The sequence below is a fragment of the Scyliorhinus torazame genome, chromosome 28, assembly GCF_047496885.1.
Source record: "Scyliorhinus torazame isolate Kashiwa2021f chromosome 28, sScyTor2.1, whole genome shotgun sequence".
NCBI classification, from domain to species: Eukaryota; Metazoa; Chordata; class Chondrichthyes; order Carcharhiniformes; family Scyliorhinidae; genus Scyliorhinus; species Scyliorhinus torazame.
In genome coordinates, this window is record NC_092734.1 from 34,600,209 (window position 1) to 34,614,180 (window position 13,972).

At 48.8% G+C, this 13,972-nt stretch overlaps 1 protein-coding gene across 3 annotated transcripts in view; it reads left to right on the forward strand.

Moving 5' to 3' along the window:
* LOC140403681 (carbohydrate sulfotransferase 3-like) overlaps nucleotides 1-12,378 on the forward strand; it is a 197,668-nt gene extending 185,290 nt beyond the window's left edge. For all 3 annotated transcript variants that reach the window (XM_072491848.1, XM_072491846.1, XM_072491847.1), the window contains exons 2-3: nucleotides 3,361-3,637; nucleotides 10,065-12,378. In XM_072491848.1, coding sequence (XP_072347949.1) covers nucleotides 3,552-3,637; nucleotides 10,065-11,295 — 1,317 coding nt within the window. In that variant the 5' untranslated portion in view covers nucleotides 3,361-3,551 and the 3' untranslated portion in view covers nucleotides 11,296-12,378. The remainder of the gene's footprint in view (nucleotides 1-3,360; nucleotides 3,638-10,064) is intronic.
* Nucleotides 12,379-13,972: the final 1,594 nt, after the last annotated feature.

The following is a 13,972-nucleotide window of genomic DNA, read 5'->3' on the forward strand; positions in this document are numbered from 1 at the left end:
GCCCATGCCACGCATAATTTTGTAGACCTCTATCAGTTTGCCCTTCAACCTTCATCGTTCCAGTGAGAACAAACCGAGTTTATCCAACTTCTCCTCAGAGCTAATGCCCTTCAAACCAGGCAACATCCTGGTAAATCTCTTCTGCACTCTCTCCAAAGCCTCCACATCCTTCTGGTAGTGTGGTGAAGAGAATTGAACACTATATTCCCACGCTATCCCCAGAGCATTGCCCTGGTTCTCTGGATTACGAGTCCAGTGACAATACCACTACACCATCACCTTCCCTGCACTGCACCTTTGATGTAATAAAACCTCCAAAAGTGCATTGAGTATAAAAATTGGCAAGTCATGCTGCAGCTAATAATAATAATAATAATAATAACCACTATTGTCACAAGTAGGCTTCAATTAAGTTACTGTGAAAAGCCCCTAGTCGCCACATCTCGGCGCCTGTTTGGGGAGGCCGGTACGGGAATTGAACCCATGCTGCTGGTCTTATTCCGCATTGCAAGTCAGCTGTTTAGCCCACTGTGCTAAACCAGACCCTACCTAAATCATCCAGACTCGACACATTAGCTCCCTTCGCCCTCTCTCTCCAAAGATTACTGAGATTGTGCAGTGTTTTGATTGCTGAGATTGCAATGCAGATTTTGGATAGGTGCGGTAGTCACAGGGTAGTTGTCATGGGTGACTTTAACTTTCCAATTATTGATTGGAACCACTGTAATTCGAATAGTTTGGATGGGGCTGTTTTTATCCAGTGTGTACAGGAGGGTTTCCTCACATAATATGTGGATAGACCGACAAGAGGCGGGGCCACATTGGATTTGGTACTGGGTAATGAACTGGGCCAAGTGTTGGATTTGTTTGTGGGAGAGCACTTTGGAGATAGTGACCACAATTCGGTGACTTTCACTACAGCAATGGAGAGGGATAGGTTTATAACTGGGGGAAGGGTAATTACGGTGCGATTAGGCAAGAATTGGGGAGCATTAGATGGAAACAGGAACTGTCAGGAATAGGCACAATTGAGAAGTGGAGCTTGTTCAAAGAGCAAATACTGCGTGTCCTTGATATGTATGTCCCTGTCAGGCAGGGAGGAAATGGATGAGTGAGGGAACCATGGTTTACAAAAGAGGTTGAATGTCTTGTCAAGAGGAAGAAGGGGGCTTATGTAAGGATGAGAAAACAAGGTTCAGTTACGGTACTTGAGGTATACAAGAAAGCTGGGAAGGAGCTCAAGAAAGGGCTTAGGAGAGCTAGGAGGGGGCATGAGAAGTCCTTGCAGGTAGGATCAAGGAAAACCCCAAGGCTTTTTACACTTATGTGAGGAATAAAAGAATGACCAAGGTGAAGTTAGGGCCGGTCAAGGACAGTAGTGGGATCGTGTGCATGGAGTCTGAAGATATAGGAGAGGCCCTAAATGAATACTTTTCTTCAGTGTTCACAAAGGAGAGGGGCCATGTTGTTGAGGAGGATAGTGCGATACAGGCTGGTAGGCTGAAGGAGGTAGATATTCGGAAGGAAGATGTGTTAGAAATTTTGAGAAGCCTGAGGATAGTAAGTCCCCTGGGCCTGATGGGATATATCCTAGGATTCTTTGAGAGGCGAGGGATGAGATTGCAGAGCCTTTGGCTTTGATCTTTATGTCCTCACTGTCTACAGGAATAGTGCCAGAAGACTGGAGAGAGGCGAATGTTGTCCCCTTGTTCAAGAAAGGGAATAGGTATAACCCTGGGAATTATAGGCCGGTTATTCTCACTTCGGTCACAGGTAAATTATTGGAAAGGGTCCTGAGGGAGAGGATTTATGATCATTTGGAAAGATACAGCTTAATCAGGGATAGCCAGCACGGATTTGTGAGGGATAAGTGTTGCCTCACAAGTTTGATTGTATTCTTTGAGGAGGTAACTAAGTACATAGATGAGGGTAGAGCAGTTGATGTTGTATACATGGATTTTAGTAAGGCGTTTGATAAGGTCCCCCATGGTCGGCTCATGCAGAAAGTAAGGAGGCATGGGATAGAGGAAAATTTGGCTGATTGGATCAGTAACTGGCTATCACATAGAAGACAGTGGGTGGTGGTAGATGGTAAATTTTCATCCTGGAGCTCAGTCACCAGTGATTGGTCCTGTGATTTTTATCAATGACTTGGATCAATGACTTAGATGATGGAGTTGAAGGTTGGGTTAGTAAATTTGCTGATGACACCAAGATTGGTGGAGCAGTGGATGAGGTGGAGGGCTGTTGTAGGATGCAAAGAGACATTGATAGGATGCAGAGCTGGGCTGAAAAGTGGCAGATGGAGTTTAACCCTGATAAGTGTGAGGTGATTCATTTTGTTCGGACAAATTTGAATGCGGATTACAGGGTTAACGGCAGGGTTCTGAAGAATGTGGAGGAGCAGCGAGATCTCGGAGTTCATGTCCATAGATCTCTGAAAGTTGCCACCCAAGTGGATAGAGCCGTGCAGAAAGCCTATGGTGTGTTATCATTTATTAACAGGGGGATTGAGTTTAAGAGCCGCGGGGTTATGCTGCAACTGTACAAGACCTTGGTTCGACCACATTTGGAGTATTGTGTGCAGTTCTGGTCACCACATTATAGTAAGGATGTGGAAGCATTGGAAAGAGTGCAAAGGAGATTTACCAGGATGCTGCCTGGATTGGAGGGTAGGTCTTATGAGGAAAGGTTGAGGGAGCTCGGGCTTTTCTCATTGGAGCGAAGGAGGATGAGAGGTGACTTAATTGAGGTGTATAAGCTGATGAGAGGGATAGATAGAGTGGACGTTCAGCAACTTTTTCCTCGGGCGGATGTAGCTGTTACAAGGGGGCAGAACTATCAGGTTCATGGTGGAAGATATAGGAGGGATGTCAGAGGTAGGTTCTTTACTCAGATAGTGGTTGGGGCGTGGAACGCACTCCCAGCTATGGTAGAGGAGTCGGACACTTTAGGAACTTTCAAGTGGTTATTGGATAGGCATATGGAGTGCACTAGAATGATTGGGAGTAGGTTGATTTGATCTTAGTTTCAGATTAGTTCAGCACAACATCGTGGGCTGAAGAGCCTGTACTGTGCTGTACTGTTCTATGTTCTATGTTTTCTGGAGGTGAAGACATTTGGCTTTCCAGTGGAATCTTTCCAATCGAGGGTGGCTGAGTCAGGCAGCCGTTGGCGGCTGCGTGGGTGGAGGGGGCGGTTAGGGACAAGCAGTCAAGTGATGAAAGCTCCAGGATTGCGTACAGCCAGGGCTGGCAGCCGGGTGTAAGCACCGCGGGGGAGGGGCAGGTCTGGTGGGCGTCTGGCGACAAGGATGAAACATTGAAACCCCCCCCTTTCTCTCTCTTGTTATCTCCGCAGCGCAGTCTGCTGTCGCTGGGAAGAGGCAGAAGCTGACGCAACAGATGCCTTCGCCGGTCGACTGGCATTGCCCTGGCATTGAGGCTCGCAACGCAGGATCACTGACGCACCACTAAGGACTTCACATCAGCACACAGGGCTTCCCCCAGTGCAGCGACAGCACCAGGACTGCAGACTCCCAGCCAGTAGCAATGAGAATGAGAAGCAAATATGCAATTATTCTGTTTTTTGTTGCTGCTCTGGTGATCATTGAGAAAGAAAACAATATCATTTCAAGGTAAAGATTTTTCCTGTTGCTTTATATTCCATATCTCCTGAAATGATAGGCCCCCTACAGGGCAAACGAAGACCATACGGCCCACCAAGCCTGCACCAACCCTACGAAAGAGCACCCCACCTGGGACCACTCCCCGCCCTACCCCCATAACCTCTTAATCCCACCTAATCTTTGGACAGGAGACGTCCAAAGATGTGCAGGTTAGGTGGATTGGCCATGCTAAAATTGCCCTTAGTGTCCAAAAGGTTCGGTGGGGTTGCTGGGTTACGGGGGATAGGGTGGAGGTGTGGGCTTAAGTGGGATGCTCTTTCCAAAGGGCCGCTGCATACTCCAAGGGCCAAATACCCTCCTTCTGCACTGTAAATTCTATGATTCTATGTCAGAATCGAACCTGCATCCCTGGCGCTGTGAGGCGGCAGTGCTGACCACTGTGCCACCCAGTCAAGAGTGGGGTTGAATGGCCTGGTTCAATGTTTTAGACTTGATACAACTTCCGGTAAATTGGTTGCCTGTTCTAGGCCTGGATTCTCCTCACCCTTCATCCCAGCAGGATCTTCCCCTCCAGCCGATGTGAACGGAAATCTCAACGGACCTGTGTTTCGGGACTGAATACTTCCGGCCGAGGGATTTTGGTCAGGGGCTGATGCCAGTAAAAAGAAAAGCTGGATTTGGGAAAGATCTGGTGGATGATTCAGTGCGGGAATCAAAACCCCTTATGGAACTCCAGTTTAGTGGGTTGGGAGGGTATTACAACATCACGGGGCACGTCCTGTGCGAATTGGACTGACAATGCACAGTTGTGGACATCTCTGATGTGGCTTTAGTTAACATTAAATGAGCAACCCCCCTCACAAATCTTTTATGCTTGTTGAAGGGGGTGAGACACGAGGGGGCTTGGGAGGGGTGTTGTGAAACAGAAGTGGGTGTGACACAGGGTCAGAACCCTGCAACCCCCTCCCTAACAGCGCTGTGCGTGCACCTACACCACACGAAGTGCAGCAGTTCAAGAGGGCAGCTCACCACCATCTCCTGTCATGTGAGTGTACCTTTAAGAAATGGGTGTTTACTGCTGCAGTGATGTCAGAGAGTGGGTGGGGCTGGGCTGTCTGTCAGCTTTTTACTTTTGTTTTAGGCTATTTGCTGCAGGGTGTGTTTTAGTTTCGTTTTCAGTGTTGGAGCTGAAGCCAGACCAAGCAGGTGTACTGCTGTTCTCTCTGCCATCAAAAGACTATCTCTTGATCATTTGGTGAATTCAGAATTATAAATGTTTTCAGTAGTGACTTTAACCTGATGTGCTTCCGATAAAGGTTTTGTTTTTAAGTCATATGGATGTTAAAAATGAAAGCTTAAAGGTTTACTTAGTGTTGTAGTCTTTGGGGGTTGTATGTGAATTAATGGTTGCTAAGATGTTCACTGTATGTTTTAAAAAGGTTAACTTGAGTTGATAGAATAAACATTGTTTTGCTTTAAAAAATACGTTTCCATTTCTGCTGTACCACACCTGTAGAGTGGGCCGTGTGCTCCCCGTACCACAATCTAGTAAACGTTGTGGGTCAGGGGAACTCCATGATACACTCTGGGGTTCTCTAAACCCTGGCCCATAACACTTCTCACGGGCATTTAGGGATGGGCAAAAAATTGAGCAATGCCAACATCCCGTGAAAACATCTGGCCTCTTAAAGATTGGCTCAGAATGTCAATTTTTATACAGATGGGGGCAGGTGGCAGGAACATCTGTCCCTGTCCCAGAGAGGGTGGGGATGGGAGATGTGGCGTTTTGCCTTTGAATTCCAGTTTGAATTTAGAATATTGGCGCCAATATGCAGAAAAGAATAATTAAAGGGACATTTTATCATGTCGTTGATGGAGAAATAAGAGAAGGGGGTGATGTAAAATGTTGAATGGGTGGGATTTCTTGTCACCATGGAGGTGGGTTTGGAGACGGGAGAGTTGGGAAGGTAGGGGAATGCCCCCCTTGGGCAGTTGCCCGAAGCTGTCCTGCCTCCAGGCAAGGTTCGGATGTATAGACTGCCACTCGTACAGGCAACTGTCTCAACGGAGACACAAGGGTAACCCAGATAATTGGGCCTCAACTGATGGGCATTTTCTGAGAACCGCAGGTTTGCTGGCATCGCACAGGCCGTCCATCGTGTCAGAGGCCTGGCGATTGTTTTGGAAGGAACCATTGGGCAAGGGAGGTCAGAGGTGACTGCAAATCTTGGGTTGCCCTCTGCAAATTGAGGACCCTCTCCGTTCTGCACTTAGCTGCTTGGTCCCGTGGGATCGGTTTGTGAGGGCCTCAATTTTGAGGCCTGCTCTTTCCCTGTAATGCTCTGCTCTCCCCAGTGTGGCTGCCGGTCAGTCATTACTTTCCCATTCCAATTCTCTTCCCTCTCCTAGTGGTCAGTCAGCCGGACGTTTGTCTGTTTCCATAACTAGTAATTCGCGGAACAGGTCGCTAGTCTGTCGCCAGGGGCTTGTAGCTTGAGGGGCGCCACGCCACATCACGTGTGGGTGACCAGGAGCCTCTCCCACTCTTTTACCGGCAAAGCCATGTTTGGATGGATTCCGCAGGTTGACGCACTCAACCTGTTTGGCTGCCCAACGAACGCACCTTGGCGCCATGCCCTAGGGTGGGACCCAAACCTGGAACTACTGTCTCCCTGTTCCACCCATCATCTTTAATTGGAGGACAGACGATTAGTAGGCCCTACACTTGTGCCGGTCAGCCCATTGCTGAGAATTGTGGGCTTGGAACCTTCAATTGTGTGAAGTTCTTATTGCCCTTAGCCCAACGGTATTGGAAGGGCATGTTCCCCGATCCCCTGCCCCCTCCTCTCAAAGAAACATTTGCTTCCGTAGAAAGAAATTACTGTGGATGCTGGAATCTGAATCAATGAACAGAAAATGCTGGAGAATCTCAGCAGGTCTGACAGCCTCTGTGGCGAGAGGAGGGAGCTAACGTTTCGAGCCTGTCAAAGCTCATTAGCTTTCATAACCTATTAGGGCAACGGGGCAGTGGTTAGCAGGTTCTGTTCCGGCCTCGGCTGACTGACTGTGCGGAGTTTGCACGTTCTCCCCGTGTCTGCGTGGGCTTCCCCCGGGTGCTCCGGTTTCCCCCACAGACCAAAAGTGTGCAGTTTAGCTGGGTTGGCCATGATCAATTGCTCCTTGGTGTCTAAAGATGTGCAGGTTAGGTGTGGTCACGGGGATGGGGCGGGTTTGTGGGCCTGGGAGTTGTGCTCTCTCAAAGAGTCGGTGCAGACGCGATGGGCCGAATGGCCTCCTTCTGCACGATAGGAATTCTATGGTTCTATGGATACTTTGGAGCACACTGCACTTTTTGCCTTCAAAATGAAAAACATTTCTCTTCTAAAAGGGAGATAAATATCTTAAACATGAAAATAAATTGTGTGGGATTCCAGTTGCAAACAATAATGCTCCTTGCATTGGAAATCCAAACTCAAATAATTGATCTAATTGAGAGGTATTAGAGTCGACAGGCGAGAAAGAGAGAGAAGCTCTTCTTCTGCTGAGGGAATCCTGAATAGCGGGCCTTAACTTTAAAATTCTGGCTAGGCCGCTCATGGGTGCCATCCAGACGCACCGCTTCACGCAAACATCAGTGGACATTTTCTTGGGTAAGGGTATCAGAGAATATAGAGCCAGGGCAGGGACAGGCATCACCTGATCAGAGGCATAAGAGGACCAAGCAGCTGAAGGCCTAATGTTGTTCCGTGACAAATGAAAACCTTGCAGAGCACCTATCTACATTAATTCCTATTGACAATGAGTTCTCAACACTGCATTCTCCATACCATGGTAGTTAGGCGAACTCCTGAGCTGAGATGATGCTGACAAACGCGTTTTGTTCCAATATAGTTTCAGTAGGGTAAATGCGAGCCAAAATATTCAAAAGGTATGGCGCAAGGCAGGTCCAAACATGAATCTTAACTCTTAAAATACTGCGTAAGCTGGAAATCTGAAACAAAATCAGAAAAATGCTGGATAAACTCAGCAGGTCTGGCAGCATCTGTGGAGAGAGAAACAGTTAACATTTCGAGTCCGTATGACCCTCAGGCTTCTTAAGGTTATTATGAATCCAAGGGCAGCACGCTGGCACAGTGGTTAGCATTGCTGCCTCACTGCGCTGAGGTCCCAGGTTCGATCCCGTGTGGAGTTTGCACATTCTCCCCGTGTTTACGTGGGTTACGCCCTCACAACCCAAAAAATGTGCAGGGTAGGTGGATTGGCCACGCTAAATTGCCCCATGATTGGAAAAAAAAAAGAATTGGGTACTCTAAATTTAAAAAAGAAAAGGTCATTATGAATCTTCTTTGAGATGCCAGCTGTATGGTTATTCATGTCAACATTTTCTGGCATATAAAACATATGACTCAGAAGGCTAGGGGAATAACTGAGGACAAATAATGTGGTCCCAATCTACCAGTTGATCCCATGATTAATGCTGCTCCTTGGGAACTTGCAGTGTTGACATTCCCATGACCTAGGGCAGCACGGTAGCATGGTGGTTAGCACAATTGCTTCACAGCTCCAGGGTCCCAGGTTCGATTCCCGGCTTGGGTCACTGTCTGTGCGGAGTCTGCACGTTCTCCCCGTGTGTGCGTGGGTTTCCTCCGGGTGCTCCGGTTTCCTCCCACAGTCCAAAGATGTGCAGGTTAGGTGGATTGGCCATGACAAATTGCCCCTTAGTGTTCAAGATTGGCCTTGGTGTTGGGTGGGGTTACTGGGTTATGGGGATAGGGTGGAGATGTGGGCTTGGGTAGGCTGCTCTTTCAAAAAAGAGCCGGTGCAGACTCGATGGACCGAATGATCTCCTTCTGCACTGTAAACTCTATGAAATCTATGACCTTGTCCTTAATCTTGGGGATTAATTAAGCATAATCTAGGGGATGTGGACTAGAAATGCAGAGACCCAGGGTAGCGCCTTTCGAGCCCAGGTTCGAATCCCACCACAGCAGACGGTGAAACTAAAATTCAAATAAAATGTGGAATTAAAAGTCTAACGGTCGCCATGAAAACTATTGTCGATTGTCGTAAAAACCCATCTGGTTCACTAATGTCCAAAGATGTGCAGGTTAGGTGGATTGGCCGCGCTAAATTGTCCCTAAGGGTCCAAAGGCTAGGTGGGGTTCTGGGGAAGGGGCGGAGGATTGGGCCTAGGTGGGGTGCTCTTTTGGAGGATTGGTGGAAGTTCGATGGGCCAAATGGCCTCCTTCTGCACTGTAAATGTTCTGTAGGTGTTCAATGATTCATGGAAGGAAATCTGCCATCCTCACCCGGTCTGGCCTACATGTAACTCCAAACCCACAGCAATGTGTTGACTGTTAAAAATGCCCTCTGATATGGCGTCGCAAGCCCACTCAGTTCAAGGGCAATTAGGGATGGGCAATAAATGCTGGCCCAGCCAGCAATGCCCACATCCCTGAGTGTATAGAATAAAATTGGTGCTATCTATCTCACCCTCTTCAGAATGGTTTTCCTTACAATTAATTCTGTGTTGGTCTCATTGGCAAGGTCAGCATTTATTGCCCATTGTTAAGGTGACTTCTTTGTCCTTGATGCAATTCATAGATCACAGAATAGACAATGCAGAAGGAGGCCATTCGGCCCATCGGGTCTGCACCGGCCCTTGGAAAGAGCACCCTACCCAAACCCACACCTCCACCCTATCCCCGTAACCCAGTAACTGCACTCAACCTTTTTGGACACGAATGGCAATTTATCACGGCCAACCCACCTAACCTGCACATCTTTGGACTGTGGGAGGAAACCGGAGCACCCGGAGGAAACCCACGCACACATGGGGAGAACGTACAGACTCCGCACAGACAGTCACCCAAGCCGGGAATCGAACCTGGGACCCTGGAGCAGTGAAGCAGCGGTGCTAACCACTCTGCTACCGTGCTGCCCTCCTTGATTGACCTTCTTCGGTGTTGCTTCGAGCAGAGATTCACCACCCTGACTCTTTCCCCGTGTAGCTGCCAATGCATGGCCAGCGCGCTACCAGACATATCCTCATAGCTCCATCAATTGATTCTGTTCATCTGTAATACCAGTTTAATTCTATTCCTGATAATGATTAGTTCATAGGTTCTCTGCGGGATTCTCCGCTTTGCCGGCAGCGTACCCACGCTCTTGGGTTTCCCGACAGCGTAGGGGTGTCCACAATGGGGAAACCCCATTGGCCGGCTGTGGGAATGGAGGATCCCGCTGCCGGCGGGGGGGGGGGGGGGGGGGGGGGGGGGGGGAGGAGGAGAGGCAGGCCACGCCGGAAAACAGGGCCGGGGGACGGAGAACCCTGCCCGCTATTTATAATATTGACCTTGCGTCAGCAGGTGATTGTATTGATGTTATTTAATTATTCTATTCTATTAATACTGAGCTTTTCTTTCTTCCTGTTTAGGGTGTCTGACAAGTTAATATTGAAGTTCCCACAGGGGGAATTTGCAGGGTTAAACAACACCATTTCCGCCCGAGCCTTAACTGAGAATGACTCCCTTCTGACCGGCACCAGCTCCTCCTTGTTGAACTGTGCGTCATCGCAGGCTGGGCCAAAGCGAGAAGATTCAAAGGAGCCGACCGGCCGGAAGCACTTGATATTGATGGCAACGACGAGAACAGGCTCTTCCTTTGTGGGCGAGTTCTTCAATCAGAACAGCAACATATTCTACCTGTTTGAACCTTTGTGGCACGTGGAGCGGACGGTCACCTTTGAGCCGAAGGGCGCCAACGCGGTGGCCACCTCCATCGTCTACCGCGACGTGGTGCAGCGGCTGATGCTGTGCGACATGTACGCGCTGGAGAACTTCCTGCTGCCCTTGCCTATCCAGCACGTCACTGCCTTCCTTTTCCGCCGGGGCTCCAGCAAGTCGCTGTGCGAGAAGCCGGTTTGCACTCCGCCCCCCAGGACCAAGTACCCATGGCACGAACGGTTCCCCTGTCGACTGCACCGGTGTGGGCTACTCAACATGACGCTGGCCATGCACGCCTGCCTCCAGAAGCAACATGTGGCCATGAAAACTGTGCGCCTACGGCAGTTGGATTTTCTTCGCCCGTTGATGGAAGACTTCCGGATCAACCTGAAGGTCATCCAGCTGGTCCGCGATCCCAGGGCTGTGTTGGCCTCCCGGATGGTGGCCTTCCCCAGCAAATATGAAGCCTGGAAGAAGTGGGCCAACCAAGGGGTAGTGCCGGATGACGAGGAGGTCGGGAAGCTCCGAGGGAACTGCGAAAACCTCCGCACCTCCGCGCAGCTTGGCCTGAGTCAACCTGCTTGGCTAAAGGATCGCTTCATGCTGATGCGCTACGAGGACGTGGCCCTGGAGCCCATGAAGAAGGCATACGAGATGTACCGCTTCGCCGGCATTCCCATCACGCCGGAGGTCAAAATGTGGATCTACACCAACACCCAAACCTCACAGGGCAGCGACAATCTTTACTCCACGCGCAAGAACTCGTCAGAGCAGTTCGAGAAGTGGAGGCTCGCCCTTCCGTTCAAAATCGCTCAGGTCGTCCAAACCGTGTGCGGGCCGGCAATGAAACTGTTTGGCTACAAGCTGGCCAAAGACGCGGAAACTCTTGCCAACAGATCGGCCAGCCTGCTGGAAGATAGGGGAAGCCTTGGAATCGCCTAACTGAAGGATGCAACTATCCGGAAATAGCTGAAAGTTTGCCGCCTTTTCTTCGCTGCCTCAGCCTTGGGATTCAAAGTTCCGTTTGTTGCGAATTCTTGTTTGACCTATTGCGGAGGTGCAGGACAAATCTTGCATCTCCTGGACGGCCTTAGAAGGCAGAGGCCTGACGAACAGCTGATAATAGGAATACACATATATTAAACACACACACACAAAAAGAGATTTATTTATTAAGGAAAAAGATTATTTTTATGACTTGATTTTATAAAGATTTAGCACGGTATTGGGGCTACTTGGGAAACAGAGTTACAGAGGAACTTAATTTTATTTGTATTGAATTTAGGCTTTAGACTAAAATATCAAATTATAGGAGAGAGCTTGGACTCATTTTGATCTTAAGTTATAGAAATGTTTTATTAGAATTTCACTGAGCTACCCAATAATAGAGTTGGCTTTAGGACTTTATTTTTGACTGTCGATATTTGGGGCCAAATTTGAAGGAGGTGATGTCTATGTTTGTGGGTTTTGAGGTACATTTTAGCCAATCAGTGCCAAATGTTTTGTTTTGTCAGTGGGAATATGGGATTTGATTTCCTTCTAGAAGGTTCCAGGTCAGAATATTCTCATTCGTGCCTGAACTCCACACTAGGGCCCACTTAGCCATTTACGTAAGTCTAGGTGATGTTGTAATCAATATAGAAGAGCAAAGGCTGGTCCAAGAATGAATAGGTTGTTCACCACACTGAGAAAATGTTTCAGTTCAATATGTGAGAATATATTGAGGCAATGCTCCGCCTCGAGGTGCGCGCTTGGCGAATATGAAAGATAACTGCACCTCAAGAAGCAACAGCAGTATGTCCGGAGGCCTCGCCTTCTGAGTTCTGGCAGCAGAAATTTAACACTGCCCACACATTCCCATCTCATGGGTTGCAAGTGTTGCAGGAATGACTGATTGCCACGCCAACCGGTGAGGGTCTTGTGAACCCACTCTCTTGGGGCTGAGCAACCAAATTATTCACACTAGCATGAAAAATTGGTCCTAGAAATTCCTATTGGCAATTCTAACGCATGACAGAAATTTGAGAGGGGTGGGGTGGGGGGGGGGGGGGGGGGGGGGGCATGGGGGTAATGTCGCTGGGCTCAATATCCAGAGGCCTAGGCTAGTGACCTCGGGACATGGGTTCAAAGCTCCACAGCAGCTGGTGTTAATAAATCTTGAATATAAAACTGGACTCCGTAATGGTGACCAGGACAGTTCTTGTTTAAAAACTCCACCCGGTTCACTAATGTCCCTTCAGGAATGGAAATCTCCCCTCCTCGCTCTGTCTGGCTTACACTTGCTGTCTAGTCCCACTGTAATGCGGCTGACTCTTAACTGCCCTCTGAGGTGACCTACTCAGTTCCAGGGGCAATTAGGGATGTACAAATGCAGGCCCAACCAGCGATGCCTACATCCGTAACCAATGAGATCTGGAGATATACTGACAATAAACCTCACCTGATTTTTCCCTCCTTGTGGCTACCAGGGCAGGTCAAGAGGTTGGGAATCCTACGGTGAGTAACTCATGTCCTGACCCCCCCAAAGCCTGTCCACCATCTACAAGGCACAAGTCAGGAGTGTAATGGAATACTCTCCATTTGCCTGGATGAGTGCAGCTCCAACAACACTCAAGAAGCTCGACACCATCCAGGACGAAGCAGCCACACTTGATTGCTTCTCCCTCCACAAACATTCAAACCCTCCACCACCGACGCACAGTGGCAGCCATGTTACCATCGACAAGATGCACTGCAGTAACTCACCAAAGCTCCTTAGTCAGCACCTTCCAAACCCACGACCACTACTGTCGAGAAGGACAGGGGCTGCCGATACCTGGGAACCCCACCACCTGGAGGTTCCCCTCCAAGTCACTCGCCCACCCTGACTGGGAAATATATCGGCCGTTTCTTTACTGTTGCTGGGACAAAATCCTGGAGGCCCCTCCCTAACAGCACAGCGGGTGTACCTACACATCAGGGACTGCAGCGGTTTAAGAAGGCAGCTCACCACCACCTCCTGAAAGGCAACCAGGGATTGCCAATAAATGTTGGCCTAGCCAGCGACACCCACATCCCGTAAATTAATTTTTTAAAAAGGCAAAGGTGAGAATAGTGTAAAAAGCGACAACCCCCCCTGATCCCATCGCTTTGCAGTCCAGGAAGTTAAATTGGAATTAATCCCACCCCCTCACCCCAGAGCCCAATTGGATAAGAATGTTCGACATTTGGACATAGAACTTTGACACTGCTCTATTCATTATTTTATTGGAATGCTAATTCTTCCAAACTGTAATCCACACGGTGTAAAAACGGTACTTAAGTGAACAACAAAGAAAATTACAGCACAGGAACAGGCCCTTCGACCCTCCCAGCCTGCGCCGATCCAGATCCTTTATCTAAACCTGTCGCCTATTTTCCAAGGATCTACTTCCCTCTGTTCCCCGCCCGTTCATATATCTGTCTAGATGCATCTTGAATGATGCTATCGTGCCCGCCTCTACCACCTCCGCTGGCAAAGCGTTCCAGGCACCCACCACCCTCTGCGTAAAAAACTTTCCATGCACATCTGTATTTACAAATGAGAGGGGCCATATTGTTGGAGAGGGCAGTGTGAAACAGACTGGTAAGCTCGAGGAAA